General features: G+C 63.7%; 2 protein-coding genes across 2 annotated transcripts in view; both read right to left on the bottom strand.

Moving 5' to 3' along the window:
• LOC116999522 (NAD(P)(+)--arginine ADP-ribosyltransferase 2-like) overlaps positions 1 to 14,789 on the bottom strand; it is a 703,496-nt gene that overhangs the window by 168,197 nt on the left and 520,510 nt on the right. The window lies entirely within an intron of this gene.
• The window catches only part of PLEC (plectin), an 81,306-nt gene that overhangs the window by 43,595 nt on the left and 22,922 nt on the right, over positions 1 to 14,789 (bottom strand). The window contains exons 14-30 of the mRNA XM_033065837.1: positions 13,290 to 13,620; positions 12,663 to 12,740; positions 11,893 to 12,054; positions 11,506 to 11,610; positions 10,443 to 10,538; positions 10,215 to 10,340; positions 9,537 to 9,689; positions 8,912 to 9,066; positions 8,715 to 8,841; positions 7,864 to 8,047; positions 6,369 to 6,526; positions 4,827 to 5,005; positions 3,415 to 3,553; positions 2,970 to 3,326; positions 1,961 to 2,044; positions 1,748 to 1,852; positions 1,467 to 1,565 (exon numbers count right to left, since the gene is read on the bottom strand). Of these exons, the coding sequence (XP_032921728.1) occupies positions 1,467 to 1,565; positions 1,748 to 1,852; positions 1,961 to 2,044; positions 2,970 to 3,326; positions 3,415 to 3,553; positions 4,827 to 5,005; positions 6,369 to 6,526; positions 7,864 to 8,047; positions 8,715 to 8,841; positions 8,912 to 9,066; positions 9,537 to 9,689; positions 10,215 to 10,340; positions 10,443 to 10,538; positions 11,506 to 11,610; positions 11,893 to 12,054; positions 12,663 to 12,740; positions 13,290 to 13,620 (2,638 nt within the window). The remainder of the gene's footprint in view (positions 1 to 1,466; positions 1,566 to 1,747; positions 1,853 to 1,960; positions 2,045 to 2,969; positions 3,327 to 3,414; positions 3,554 to 4,826; positions 5,006 to 6,368; positions 6,527 to 7,863; positions 8,048 to 8,714; positions 8,842 to 8,911; positions 9,067 to 9,536; positions 9,690 to 10,214; positions 10,341 to 10,442; positions 10,539 to 11,505; positions 11,611 to 11,892; positions 12,055 to 12,662; positions 12,741 to 13,289; positions 13,621 to 14,789) is intronic.

The raw sequence follows: 14,789 nt of genomic DNA, 5'->3' as shown, positions 1-14,789 counted from the left end.
CCACGGGCAAAGGAGAGAGACGGAGCAGAGGGCAGTGGTGCGAGGGCGGTGCCAGCAGAGCCTTCCCTGCCCGGAAAGCCTCAACAGGAGAGAGCAGTTCAGCTGGTTCTAACCCCTCCCAGCCCTCTCCAGGCAGCTGGGAGCAGGGTCTGCCAAAGGGCCAACGCAGCTGGCGCCTGGCTTGGGGCCGTGCCGCATGCACCGTGAGCGAGGCAGCCGCACGCTCCGCAGGGCCCGGGCACAGGCAGCGCATGCAGGAGAGCCAGACCCCACACCGGACCCCTGGTCCCGGAGCAGAAGAGACGAAGAGGAGGGCGAGGAGGAGAGGGTGAGGCGTGGGGGAGGCGGAGGGTGCCATGAGGAGAAGGCATGCGCAGAGTGAGTACCTGGTGCACGGCTGCCAGAGTCATCCTGGTTTTTTACCCTCCATTAGATCCCCACCAACACAAATATTCCCCAAGATAAAGCACTGGCAAAGCGGCTCCAAGGGCAGAAACCAAGAGTTAGAGAGGTTACCCCACGCCAGACCCCGCTGGCCAGCACCCAGCACAGCAGCATGCGCAGGCAGGTGCTGACTGCACCACGTGTATCTGGGAAGTGCCTCCTACCACCAGTCACACCAGAGCCCCCGGTGCCCACAGCCAGCTGGTTCGGAGAGCCACTGTGAGCAGAGCCAGCAGCCTCGCTCCCAGGAGCCCAGCAGGGAGCAGGAGCTAGTGGGCTAGTGTTAGTGATAGAGTCATGGCTGCGGGCCAGTGTTAGGGATGGGGCTGGAGTGACAGCCATGGGCCAGTGTTAGGGATGGGGCTGGAGTCACAGCCATGGGCCAGTGTTAGTCATGGGGCTGGAGTCACGGCCATGGGCCAGTGTGAGTCATGGGGCTGGAGTCACAGCCATGGGCCAGTGTCAGCACTGGGGCTGGAGTCACAGCCATGGGCCAGTGTCAGCACTGGGGCTGGAGTCACAGCCATGGGCCAGTGTCAATGATGAGGCTGGAGTCACAGTGTTAGTGATGGGGCTGGAGTCATGGCTGTGGGCCAGTGCTAGTCATGGGGCTGGAGTCACAGCCATGGGCCAGTGTTAGTCATGGGGCTGGAGTCACAGCCATGGGCCAGTGTTAGTCATGGGGTTGGAGTCTCAGCCATGGGCCAATGTTAATGATGGGGCCAGGGCTGGAGTCAGAGCCATGGGTCACTGTCAGCGTTGGGGCTGGAGCCATGGCCATGGGCCAGTGTCAATGATGGGGCTGGAGTCACAGCCATGGGCCAGTGTCAGTGATGGGGCTGGAGTCACAGCCACGGCCAGTGTTAGTGATGGGGCTGGAGTCACAGCCATGGGCCAGTGTCAGTGATGGGGCTGGAGCCATGGCCACAGGCTGGCATTAGTGATTGGGCCAGTTCAGACCCCATGAACCACATTCCTTTTTGGTCACACAGCCGGCCATGCCGCCCTGCACCCCCTCCTACCTCCTCGTCCTCCAGCCGCCGCAGCGTCTCGGTGATGAACTTGATGTACTGGGTGGTGAGCGTGGTCAGCTCACTGAACTGCGTCCGCAGGTCCACGTACTGTGGGGACAGGGGGTCAGCAGGAGGGAGGGGAGCTCGCCCACGGCCCGCCGCCACCCCGGCAGAGATGGGGCTGCACCCCCACGTTCACCCCTTCAGTGAGCAGCCGCACCCCAGGAGCTGCAGGACACCCCGGGCCAGGGGCAGCCAGACCCCCCCGGGACAGGGAGACTCCTCCTCACCTCCTGGATGATGCTGTCCGACGCCGACTGCACTTTGGGCTTCTTGGCCGGCGATGCCACCGGCTCCACCTGTGCCTTGAAGCTCACCAGCTGCAGCTCGTAGTCCTGACCAGGAGAGAGTGATCAAAGCTCTGCTACGAGCCACGAGCCCCTCAGCCACGGTGCTGCCTCCCCAGCCCCACACCCAGCCCGGCCCCCCGGCTGTGGGCACACCTTGATGGCATCGATGTATTGCTTGGCGTAGCGCTGGCACTCCTCCACCTTGTCCTTGTGCTGCTCACACTCCTCCAGCAGTTTCTGGGGAGACACGAGGGGGTGAGCCCAGGCACCCCACAGCCACACAGGAGCACACCTCACCCCAGGGATGGCCAGGAGCAACACTTGCCCTGCCATGGCTAGGAACGGCCAGGAGAACCCCTCACCCTGCTGCCAACAACGGTCAGGAGCACCCCCCATCCCTCTGGGGATGGCTGAGAGCACCCACCATGGTGGTGCCATGGCCAGGAAGGGTCCCCCTCCTGCTGCAGCCACCCAAGAATGACACTCAGCGTGCCATGGCTGGAGACCACCGGGGACTCCCCTCACTGCCATAGAAAGAGATGGGCAGGGGCACCCTGGACTCTGCTGGGGATGGCCAGGTGATCCTTTGCGGTGGCACAGCCAGAGATAGCCAAGAGCACCCCTTGTCCTGCTGGGGATGCCCAGGAGCCCCTCTTGCCCACTGAGGATGTCCAGGCTCACCCCTCACCCTGCTGGGGATGCCCAGAAGCACCCCTTGCCCACTGAGGATGTCCAGGAGCCCCTCTTGCCCACTGGGGATGCCCAGGAGCACCCCTTCCACCACTGGGAATGGCTGGAAGCACCCCTTGCCCCACTTGGGATGCCCAGGCATACCTCTCACCCTGCTGGGAATGCCCAGGAGCCCCCCTTGCCCACTGGGGATGCCCAGGAGTCTCCCTTGCCCCATTAAAGAGGCTCAGGAGCCCCCTCACCCACTGGGGATGCCCAGGCACACCCCTCACCCTGCTGTAGATGCCCTGGAGCACCCCTTGCCCCACTGGGGATGCCCAGGAGCCCTCCTTGCCCACTGGGGATGCCCTGGAGCCCCCCTTGCCCCACTCAGGATGCCCAGGAGCCCCCCTTGCCCCACTGGGGATGCCCAGGAGCCCCCCTTGCCCACTGGGGATGCCCAGGAGCCCCCCAGCCCCAGGGCCAGCAGCACCTTCTCCTGCAGCAGCTGCTGGCGCACAGCCTGGCTGTCGGTGATGGGCACGGCCTGGATGGCCTCCTGGCGCTGCCGGGCGTCGCGGATCCACTGGCGCAGCGCGTCGCAGCTCTGCCGGTAGTAGCGCAGCTGGCGGCCCAGCTGGTCCAGCTCGCGCTGGCGCAGGTCGGCCTGGCCCAGCACGGCCTGCCAGCGCTCCAGCAGCTGCTGCACGCGCTCCCGGTAGCGCTCCAGGTCCACGTCGCGCTCGCTGTGCCCGCGCACCATGCGCTCGTTCACGTCCTTGGCCTTGCCCAGGTCGGTCTCCAGTGTGCTGAAGAAGGGCTGGTGGCTCTCGGCCTCGGCTCGCAGCCGCTGTGGCACATGGGCACCGGTCAGGGCTGGCCACGGTGTCCCCCAGCCGCCCCCCCGGCTGCCCCGAGCACCCCAGAGCCGCTGGTACCTTCAGCTCAGCCTTGCTGGCCTCCAGCTCGGCCAGGTCAGCCGGCACCGCCTGCACGTCCTTCAGCTGCTCCTCGTACTTGCGGAGCAGCTCCTCGGCCCCCTGCGTGCTGCGGATCACCAGCCCGATGGTCTTGAGCCTGCAGCACGGGGAGGGCGTCAGCCGGAGCGGGAGAGCGGTGGGAGTGGGATGGGAGTGGGGTGGGAGTGGGATAGGAGCAGGATGGGAGTGGGAGACAGATGGGAGTGGGATGGGAGTGGTGTGGGAGCAGGATGGGAGTGGGAGCGGGATGGGAGTGGGAGAGGGATGGGAGTGGGAGCGGGATGGGAGTGGGAGCGGGATGGGAGAGGGATGGGAGTGGGATGGGAGAGGGAGTGGGATGGGAGTGGGGTGGGAGTGGGATGGGAGTGGGGTGGGAGTGGGATGGGAGTGGGGTGGAAAAGGAATGGGAGCAGGAGTAGGATGGAAGTGGGATGGGAGCAGGATGGGAGTGGGGTAGGAGAGGGAAAGGAATGGGAGCAGGAGTAGGATGGGAGTGGGAGAGAGATGGGAGTGGGATGGAAGAGGGATGGGAGTGTGGTGGGAGGGGGACAGATTAGCGGGATGGGAGAGGGATGGGAGTGGAGTGAGACGGATTAGCCGGGAGCAGGAGTGGGATGGGAGTGGAATGGATTAGCAGGATGTGAGTGGGATAGGAGCAGGAGTGTGGTGGGAGCGGGATGGAAGTAGGAGAGGAGCAGGATGGGAGCGGGACAGGAGCAGGAGCGGGGTGGGAGTGGGATGGAAGCAGGACGGATTAGCCAGGAGCAGCATGGGATTGGGACGGGATCAGGATGGGAGCGGAGTAGGATGGATTAGCCAGGGGCAGGATGGGAGCGGGACGGGAGCAGGGTGGGAGTGGGATGGGAGCAGGAGTGGGGTGAGAATGGGATGGGAGCAGGATTAGAGTGGGATTGGAGCAGGATGGGAACAGGATGGGAGTAGGACAGATTAGCCAGGATCAGGAGAGGGATGGAAGCAGGACAGGAGCAGGGTGGGAGTGGGATGGGATCAGGATTGGAGCAGGAGTGGGATGGGAGCAGGACAGATTAGCCAGGAGCAGGAGCGGGATGGGAATGGGACAGATTCGTCAGGATCAGGATGGGAGTGGGACAGGAGCAGGATTGGGACAGGAGTGGAACGGGAGCAGGATGGGATCAGGGTGGGAGTGGGACGGAATCAGGGTGGGAGTGGGACAGCTCAGCAAGAGCAGCCCCACACAGCAGGGAAGAGAAAGGGGAAAAGAAGGGAAAAGAAGGAAGAAGAGGGAAAGAGAGGAAAGGCAAAGCCGTGCTGGCTCTCCCCAGCCTCCCCACGGGCTCCCAGCTGCCCGGGCTCGTTGCCAGCCCGGGGTCGGTGCCAGGGGCACTCACTTCTCCAGGTAGATGCTGGACAGGCTGTACACCTGCTCCATCTTCCGCAGGGTCACCTCCAGCTCGGAGCGCAGCACGGGCGCCGAGCTCGCCTGCTCCGGCTGCGCCAGCACCTGCTCCGTCTTCTCGCTGACCTTGTTCAGGTTCTTCTGGATGCCCTCCAGCTCCAGGTGCGTTTGCTGCAGGGAAGGAGCCCCTCAGTCTGTGCCCCACCGAGCGCTGCCCCCTCTCGGAGGGGCACGGCAGGGGGAGGCTCTGCAGCCCATCCCTGCAGGGATATTGGGGAAAAACTCCTGGGAAACGGGTGCAGCCCTGGGCAGGGGGCAGGAGGGATATTGGGAATGTTCTGGAAAACGCTGTGCAGCCCAGGGCAGGGGCAGCGCCACCCCTGGGGAGTTCAGGAGGAACATTTGGAAACTTCTGGAAAACGCTGTGCAGCCCCGGTGCAGCTGCCCAGGGCAGGGGCAGTGCCACCCTGGGAGGTTTTACAGCCATGGGGAGGTGGCACTTGGGGACACGGTCAGGGGTGGCCTTGGCAGTGCTGGGAGGGACTCAGTGGGCTCTGAGGGCTTTTCCAGCCCACACCACTGCCCCAGGGCCAGCCTGGCACGGACGTGCCATCTGTGTGCACTGCAGGTGTCACACACATGTCACACACGTGTAACAGGTGTGTCACACACAGGTGTCACACAGGTGTCACAGGTGTATCACACATAAGTGTCACACACGCATCACACTCATCACGAGTCACACACATCACAGGCATGTCACACAGGTGTCAAACAGGTGTCACATGTGTGTCACACACATCACACAGGTGTCACACACGTGTCAAACAGGTGTCACACACACGTCACACAGGTATCACACCCGCGTCACATGCCTCACACGTGTCACATCCATGTCACACATATATCAAACGGGTGTTACACACGTGTTGCACACATAGAGGTGTCACATGTGTCACACAGGTGTCACAGCATGTCACACGTATCACACGCATCACACACAATACAAGTGTCACACAGATGTCACACACAAGTCACACGTCACACATGCATCACACACGTCACACACATCACACAAGTGTCACACACATCATAGAGGTGTCACACGGGTGTCACACACGTCACACACATCACACACGTATCACACATGCATCACACGTGTCACACCCCCATCACACACATCATAGAGGTATCACACACGCATCACACACGTCACACACGTCACATGTGTGTCACACACACGTCACATGTGTGTCACATGCGTGTCACATACGTGTCACACACATGTCAAAGAGATGTCACACACATCTCACATATGCATCACTCATGTGTCACATACATCTCACGTGTCACACATATAACTCAGGTGTCACACACGTGTCACATATACATCACACATGCATCACACATGTCACACACATGTTACAGGTGTCACACACACCTCACTCACATGTGACCCACATCTCACACCTGTCACACGTGCATCACACGCGTGTCACACACACGTCACGGGTGTCACACACGCGTCACACACCTGCTGCTCAGCCTGGCGCTGCGCGCACTCGCGCAGGGGGTCGGCCTCGAGGGGCAGGCGCAGGCGATGCACGGTGCGGCTCTCGCAGCTCTCCAGCTGCAGCCGGATGTCCTTCAGCTGCGAGATGTAGCTCCTGCACAGGGACTCGTCCTGCTCGCCTGCGGGGAGGGGGGACGGCTCAGTGCCTAGGGACAGCGCGGGGACAGTGCAGGGACAGTGCAGGGACACCGTGGGGACACAACAGGGACACGAGAATGGCTCAGTGCCCGGGGACACTGCGAGGACAACGTGGGGACACCACAGGGACCCCAGAACAGCTCAGTGCCTGGGGACACCACGGGGACACCAGAACAGCTCAGTGCCTGGGGACACCACGGGGACACCAGGACGGCTCAGTGCCTGGGGACAGCACAGGGACAGCGCAGGGACGCCGCGGGGACACCACGGAGATACCAGAATGGCTCAGTGCCTGGGGACACCGCGGGGACACCGTGGGGACACCAGGATGGGTCAGTGCCCAGGGACACCATGGGGACACCGCAGGGACACCAGGACAGCTCAGTGCCCAGGGACACCGCGGGGACACCACGGGGACACCAGGATGGCTCAGTGCCTGGGGACACCGCGGGGACACCAGGATGGCTCAGTGCCTGGGGACACCACAGGGACACCGTGGGGACACCGCGGGGACACCAGGACGGCTCAGTGCCCGGGGACACCGCGGGGACACCGTGGGGACACCACGGGGACACCAGGATGGCTCAGTGCCCAGGGACACCATGGGGACACCGCGGGGACACCAGGATGGGTCAGTGCCCAAGGACACTGCAGGGACACCATGGGGACACCGCAGGGACACCACGGGGACACCAGAATGGCTCAGTGCCTGGGGACACCGCGGGGACACCGTGGGGACACCACGGAGATACCAGAATGGCTCAGTGCCCTGGGACACCGCGGGGACACCAGGATGGGTCAGTGCCCAAGGACACCATGGGGACACTGCAGGGACACCAGGATGGGTCAGTGCCCAAGGACACTGCAGGGACACCATGGGGACACCAGGACGGCTCAGTGCCCGGGGACACCATGGGGACACCACAGGGACACCAGGACGGCTCAGTGCCCGGGGACACCACGGGGACACCGTGGGGACACCAGAACAGCTCAGGTCCTGGAGACCTCATGGGGACACCATGGGGACACTGAAGGGAGGGGGGAGGGACAACTCAGTGCCTGGGGACACCATGGGGACACCACAGGGACACCGCAGGGACACTGGGACAGCTCAGCACCTTGGGGACACCACAGGGACACTGGGATAGCTCAGCACCCTAGGGACACCTCAGTCACAGCCACCCCCAGAGCAGAGGGGACACCTCGGTGACAGCCACCCCCCAGAGCAGGCAGGAGGGGACACCTCGGTGACAGCCACCCCCAGAGCAGAGGGGACACCTTGGTGACAGCCACCCCCCAGAGCAGAGGGCACACGCACCTTTCTCGTGGCTGCGCAGCAGCAGCTCGTACTTGTGGGTGCAGGCGTTGTAGTCGCGCTCCAGCTGGCGCCGCTCGTCGGGCTGGAAGCTCTGCGCGTCCTGGCTGTCCCGCAGGAACTCCTGGTAGTGCCTCTCCAGGCTGGCCAGCACCTGGCGCGTCTCCTCGGCCGGCAGCGTGCGGAACTTGGGGGGGCACGGCCACGTCAGCCCCCGTGGGGAGCCCTGGGACCACCCCGAGCCACGCTGGGACCCCCAGGTGTGGGTGACACAATTCCCCCCAAATTTTCTGCCCCTGGCCCCTGGCATGCAGTTTAATAGATAAGGTCTCCTAGATACCAAGGGTGAGCTGAATTCCTTAAGAATTTGGTCACTCTCCTATCACCTTGGAAGATAATTGGTTAGAAATTAGTTTGTGTAATTGGTCAGTGCACCTGTGGAACTTTGGACTTAGATTGGATGCTGTTCTTTCTATAACTTTCTATAACTTTCTATAACTTTCTATAACTTTCTATAACTTTCTGTAACTTTCTGTAACTTTCTATGGGGACACCACAGGGATGGCTCAGTGCCCTGGGACACCACGGGGACACCACAGGGACACCAGGATGGCTCAGTGGTTGTAATTTCAATCCTCCCTGAACCTATAAATACGACTGTCTCCCCTTTGTCTCTGGGGATTCCTGCTGGACCACCCTGTCCTGAAATAAAAATTCTGTCGCGTGAGGCCCTCTGGTCTTTCCCTGCAGGCTGATGTGAGCTGCTGAGAGTTCGCTGATCATTATCAGCACTCTCAGGTGCTGCTCAAAGAGCCACTAGACACAAGACAGACAGTTCACCCCCAGGAACCGACCGTGACGTGCGTCCAGGACTGGATCTGCTGCATGTCGCGGGTCAGGCACTGCCAGGCGCGGAGGCTGCGCAGGTCCCGGTGCAGCTGCTGCCACAGCCCCTGCAGCTGCTGGTGCACGCTCTCCAGCCTGCGGGGACACGTGGTCAGACCGGGGGGGACACGGGGGGGACAAGGGGGGTGCAGGGTCAGCGTCCCACCTGTGCACGGCGTCCAGAGCCTCCTTGTTGGGGGGCGGCAGGAGGAAGCAGACCGAGGGCACCACGGCCTCGGCGCCCGCGGGGCTCTGCACCCGCCACTGCTGGGGCTGCGCGTGGCTCAGCAGGGCACACGTGTCGTTCTTGTGCAGCGTCACCTGCGGGGCGGCGTGGGTGTGGGCCCCCGGGGCTCAGAGACACGGTACAGTGTCCCCCACATGGCCCAGAGTGTCCCCATAGTCCCTAGTGTCCCCCTGGGCCTCGTCCACACAGCCCAGTGTCCCCTACATGGCCCAGTGTGTCCCCATAGTCCCCAGTGTCCCCCTGTGCCTCTCCCACACTCCCCAGTGCCCCCCACACTCCCCAGTGCCCCCACATCCCCAGTATCCCCCCCGATTGCCCAGTGTCCCCCTGGGCCTTGTCCACATGGCCCAGTGTCCCCCTGTGCCTCTCCCACATGGCCCAGTGTCCCCCCACATCCCCAGTGTCCCCCACACTCCCCCAGTGTCCCCTACACTCCCCAGTGACCCCCACATCCCCAGTCCCCCCATATCCCCCAATTCCCCCCCACATCCCCCAGTTCCCCCCCACATCCCCCAGTCCCCCCACACCCCCATGTCCTCCACACCTCCATCTGTTTGTAGTCGCACACGGCCTGGATGGGGGGCCGGCCCTGCAGGGGGGTCGAGGGGCTACGGGGCTTCAGCTGCACGATGGTCCTGGCACGGCGGGAGAGACCCCCCAGCTGCGCCCCCAGCTCCGCCAGCTGCTCCTTCTGCTCCTGTGGGGGCACGAGCAGGGCACCTCAGCATTCGGGGGGGGTCCGTGGTGGCATCAGAATTTTTTTGAGAGAGCTCAGGAATATCAGGAGGTCCCGAAGGTTTGGGGAGCTCTTGGGAATTTTGGGGGGGTCCCAAGAGCTTGGGGAGGGGAGGCAGGGGGGGTCACCCCAGTCTGTGTCAGCAATGGATGCCTTGGGGTCACCCCAGCTCTCTGCAGCTGGACCCCTCAGGGGCTGCTGTGGCACTGATTTTGGGGGTCACCCTGGGGGCTGCAGGGGGCTGGGGTCATCCTGGGGCTGGGGTCACCCTGCAGGTGTCACCCTGAGGATCTTGGGGGGCTCCACTCGGGCAGCCCCCCCTGGGGTCCCACTTGCCCTCACTACAAAGTCACACAGCAGGGTCACTCTGGAGAGAAATCCCCGGGGTCTGGGGTCACTGTGGGGGTCACTGTGGGGTCTGGGGGTCACTGTGGGGTCTGGGGGTCACTGTGGGGGTCACTGTGGGGGTCCTGCCGGGGGTCTCACCGCCAGGTCCTGCAGCAGGTCCTCCAGGCGCGTGGCCGTGGTGCCGCGGTCGCAGCTGAACTTGCGCCGCATCGTCTCCTCCGTCTTCCGCAGCAGCTCCTCGGCCTCGTGCACCTCGGAGAAGAACTGGGGGGAGCGGGGTCACAGGGGTCACACGGGGTCACACGGGGTCACAGGGGGATCAGCAGGTGGATCCCGCCCCCAGCCCCTCTCTGGCACCCCCCATACCTGGAAGTAGTTGGTGTTCTCCTTCAGGTGCGTCTCGATGCAGCAGCAGAGCTGCAGCATCCAGCTCCACTGCGTCTGCAGCGCGGCCAGGAACGCCTGGGGGGTGGGGACAGCGAGGCTGGCACCCAGGGCACCTGCACAGGTGTGCACACCCTCACCTGCACACACACCTGCACAGGTGTGCACACACCCACACCTGCACAGGTGTGCACAAACCCTCACCTGCACACACACCTGCACCTACAGCTGCACAGGTGTGCACACACCCTCACCTGCACAGGTGTGCACAAACCCAGGGCACCTGCACAGGTGTGCACACACCCAGGGCACCTGCACAGGTGTGCACAAACCCTCACCTGCACCTACAGCTGCACAGGTGTGCACACACCCTCACCTGCACATACACCTGCACCTACAGCTGCACAGGTGTGCACAACACACCTGCACACACACCTGCACCTACAGCTGCACAGGTGTGCACACACCCTCACCTCACCCACACCTGCACACACACCTGCTCAGGTGTGCACACCCTCGCCTGACCCACACCTGAACAGGTACAGGTACACAAACCCACACCTCCATCCACACCTCACCTGTCCCCTCAGCTGCACCCACACCTGCACAGGTATGGGTGTGTACACCCTCACTTGACCCTCACCTGACCCTCACCTGAGCTGCACCCACACCTGAACAGGTATGGCTGTGCACACTCTCACCTGCACACACACCTGCATAGGAGCGCACACACCCACACCTGACCCACACCTCACCTGCCCCCTCACTTGCACCCACATCTGCACAGGTACACTACAGGCAGCCACACCAGTGACCTCCCCCAGTGCCCCCTGCCCCCACACCGCTGACCTCCTCCCCAGACCCTCCTGAGCCCCCTCCCCAACCCACCAGGACCCCTCAGATTGTCCCAGCCCCTTCAGGTCCCCCAAGGTCACAGAGACCCCCAGATCCCCCCAGAGCCTCCAGACCCCTCATCCCCCCATCCCTGCAGCCCCCTAGAGCCCCCAGACCCCTCAGCCCTTCCATCCCAGCAGCCCCCAGCCACCTCCAGAGTCTGCGCCCCCGGGTGCTCCTCCCGCAGCAGCCGCTCCCCCGAGCTCTGCAGCTCCTGGATCCGCCGCTCGCGCAGCTCCAGCTCCCGCATCAGCGCCTGGGGGTCACAGGTGTGCAGGGAGGAGGTCACACAGGTGTGTGTTTATGTGTGTGGGGATGGCACAGGTGTGGGAGGATGGCACATCCGTGCATCCGTGTCCATCCCCGCATCCGTGCCCATCCCTGTGCCCATGTCTGTGTCCATGTCCATCCCTGTGGCCATATCGGTGTCTGTGTCCATCCCCATGTCCATCCCCATGCCCATCCCTGTGTCCATCCTGTGTCCATCCCCGTGTCCCCATGTCCATCCCTGTGTCCATCCCTGTGTCCGTGCCCGTACCGAGTAGCTCTCCTTCTTGGCGGCCATGGCGGGGTTGTTGTGGCTCCAGTCGAAGGCCACCTCCTCCTCCTCGCGCTCGCTCAGCCACAGCAGCTCCTTGGTGGCGGCGCTGACGAAGCCGTGCAGGCTTTCCAGGTGCCGCAGCCGGGACTTGGAGGAGTTCTGGGCAGGCACGGGGGGTGTTTGCTGTGCCCTCACCGTGCTCCCACACCCCTCACCTTCATCCCCACCCCCCCCACATCCTCACCCTCACAGTCTCCCCATCCTCATCCCTACAGCCCCCCATCCTCCTCCTCACAGCCCCCCCATCCTCCTCCTTACAGCCTCTACACCTTCATCCCCACAGCCCCCCATCCTCCTCCTCACAGCACCCCATCCTCCTCCTCCTCACAGCCGCCACACCTTCATCCCCACAGCCCCCCATCCTCCTCCTCCTCACAGCCCCCACACCTTCATCCCCACAGCCCCTCCATCCTCCTTCCCATGTCCTGCATCCTCCTCCCCACACCCCCAAAACCTCATCCCCACAGCCCCCCCATCCTCCTCCCCACAGCCCCCCCACACCCCCCATCCCCCTCCCACACCATCACCCCCCTACCACTGTCCCCCCTCCTGTCACACCCTCCTCCCTTCAGCACGTCCCTCCCCTGTCAAACCCCCCCAAATCACACCCCACCTCACGTCCCACACCCCCTCCCCTCATGTCCACCCCCCAGCAGCCCCCCAGCCTCACGTTTACCCCCTGTTTCTGCCCCGCCCGCAGCCCTCACCAGCAGCTTGGCGTACTGCAGCTCCAGCTTGCCTAGACCCTCCCGGTACGCGCCCACGGGGCCGGGGGACAGCTGGCTCTGGGGGAGACACACCGTCAGTGCCGGGACCCCCGCCCCAGCAGCCCCCTGCACCCCACAGGGGGGTCTCGTGGGGAGGGCAGGGGGATTGGGGGATTCCCTCGGTGCCCCCCATCCTCCCAGGGGGCTCCAGAGCAAGGGCACAGTTGGGGGGTGGGGGGTAAGGGGGGCCAAACTGTCCCCAAACCATCCCCCAACCCTGCCAGAACAGCGGGTGAGCCCTGGGGACCCCCGGAGCAGAAAGAGGGGTGGCCATGTGCTTCAGGGACAGAGCAGAGGCAGCCCCACAGGAAATGCTCAGGAGCAGGGGAGGGGACAGCACCAGGGGGACCCTCGAAGCAGGGTGGGAACAGCCCCAGAGGACTCCCAGGTCCCTGGGATCCCCAGAACCCTGCAGGGTCTCACCTCGTTATCCCCAGGATCTGGGGATCCCCAGAACCCTGCAGGGTCTCACCTCGTTATCCCCAGGATCTGGGGATCCCCAGCACCCTGCAGGGTCTCACCTCACCCCCCCCAGCCCCAGGGCCTCCCCACGCCCCTGGCTCTCACCTCGTCAGCCCGTGCCCGCTCCACCTTGGCCCGGAACTCCTCGATGGCGCGGTGCAGCCCGCGGTGAGCGCCCAGGTGCGTCTCCACGGTGGGCAGGTCCGCGCCCCACTCGGCCGTGGCCACTCGCCGCTGGTTCTCCTCCACCCAGGCCAGCAGCTCCTGCAGGTAGCGCAGCGGGGCCTCGTCCGGCTCCGGCCGCCGCTGGGCCGAGGTCACGGTCACGGCTGTCCCCGCTGTCACCGCCGGCCCCGCTGTCACCGGCGCCCCCGACTTGAGGCGCAGGTTGTACTCGGTGCGGATGGACACCAGGCGCTCGTGGAGGCGGTACACGCTGCGGGAGGGGACTGTCAGCGGGGGCACCAGGGGCTTTGGGGACACCAGGGGCTTTGGGGTGTACAGAGGGGCTCAGCAAACATGGGGGATTTGGGGACATGAGGGGCTTTGGGGTGTAAAAGGGGGTACAGGGAGCATGGGGACTTTGGGGTCATGAGGAGCTTTGGGGTGTACAGGTGTCACAGGGGGGTACAGCAAACATGTGGGGTTTGGGGACACGAAGGGCTTTGGGGACACGAGGGGCTTTGGGGGCACCAGGGGGGTACAGCAAACATGGGGACTTTGGGGTCATGAGGAGCTTTGGGGTGTACAGGGGGGTACAGGGAGCATGGAGAGTTTGGGGACATGGGAGGCTTTGGGGACATGAGGGACTTTGGGGTGTACAGGGGTCACAGGGGGCATGGGGACTTTGGAGACCTGAGGGGGTTTGGGGTGTAAAAGGGGGTACAGGGAGCATGAGTAGTTTGGGGTCACGAGAAGCTTTGGGGTCACAAGGGGGGTACAGCAAACATGGGGACTTTGGGGACACGAGGGGCTTTGGGGTGTACAGGGGGGTACAGGGAGCATGGGGAGTTTGGGGTCATGGGAGGCTTTGGGGACATGAGGTGTTTTGGGATGTACAGGGGTGACGGGGGGTACACTGAACATGAGGATTTTGGGGTCACAAGGAGCTTTGGGGTATACAAGGGGGTACAGAGAGCATGGGGACTTTGGGGGCACGAGGGGCTTTGGGGTGTACAGAGGGGTTCAGCAAACATGGGGGGTTTGGGGACATGGGAGGCTTTGGGGTGTAAAAGGGGGTACAGGGAGCATGGGGAGTTTGGGGTCATGAGAAGCTTTGGGGTCACGAGGGGCTTTGGAGACACAAGCGGGGTACAGCAAACATGGGGACTTTGGGGTCATGAGGAGCTTTGGGGGTGTACAGGGGTGATGGGGATACACTGAACGTGGCAATTTTGGGGTCATGAGGAGCTTTGGGGTGTACAGGTGTCACAGGGGGGTACAGCAAACATGGGGAGTTTGGGGAGGTTTTGGAGTCACAAGGGGCTTTGGGGACACGAGGGGCTTTGGGGTGTACAGGTGTCACAGGGGGGTGCAGCAAACATGGGGAGTTTGGGGAGGCTTTGGGGTCATGAGGTGTTTTGGGATGTACAGGGGTGACAGGGG

The sequence above is a fragment of the Catharus ustulatus genome, chromosome 1 (genome assembly GCF_009819885.2).
Source record: "Catharus ustulatus isolate bCatUst1 chromosome 1, bCatUst1.pri.v2, whole genome shotgun sequence".
Lineage (NCBI taxonomy): Eukaryota > Metazoa > Chordata > Aves > Passeriformes > Turdidae > Catharus > Catharus ustulatus.
Note: the sequence above shows the minus strand (reverse complement) of the source record. Positions and strands in the feature narration are given on the sequence as shown.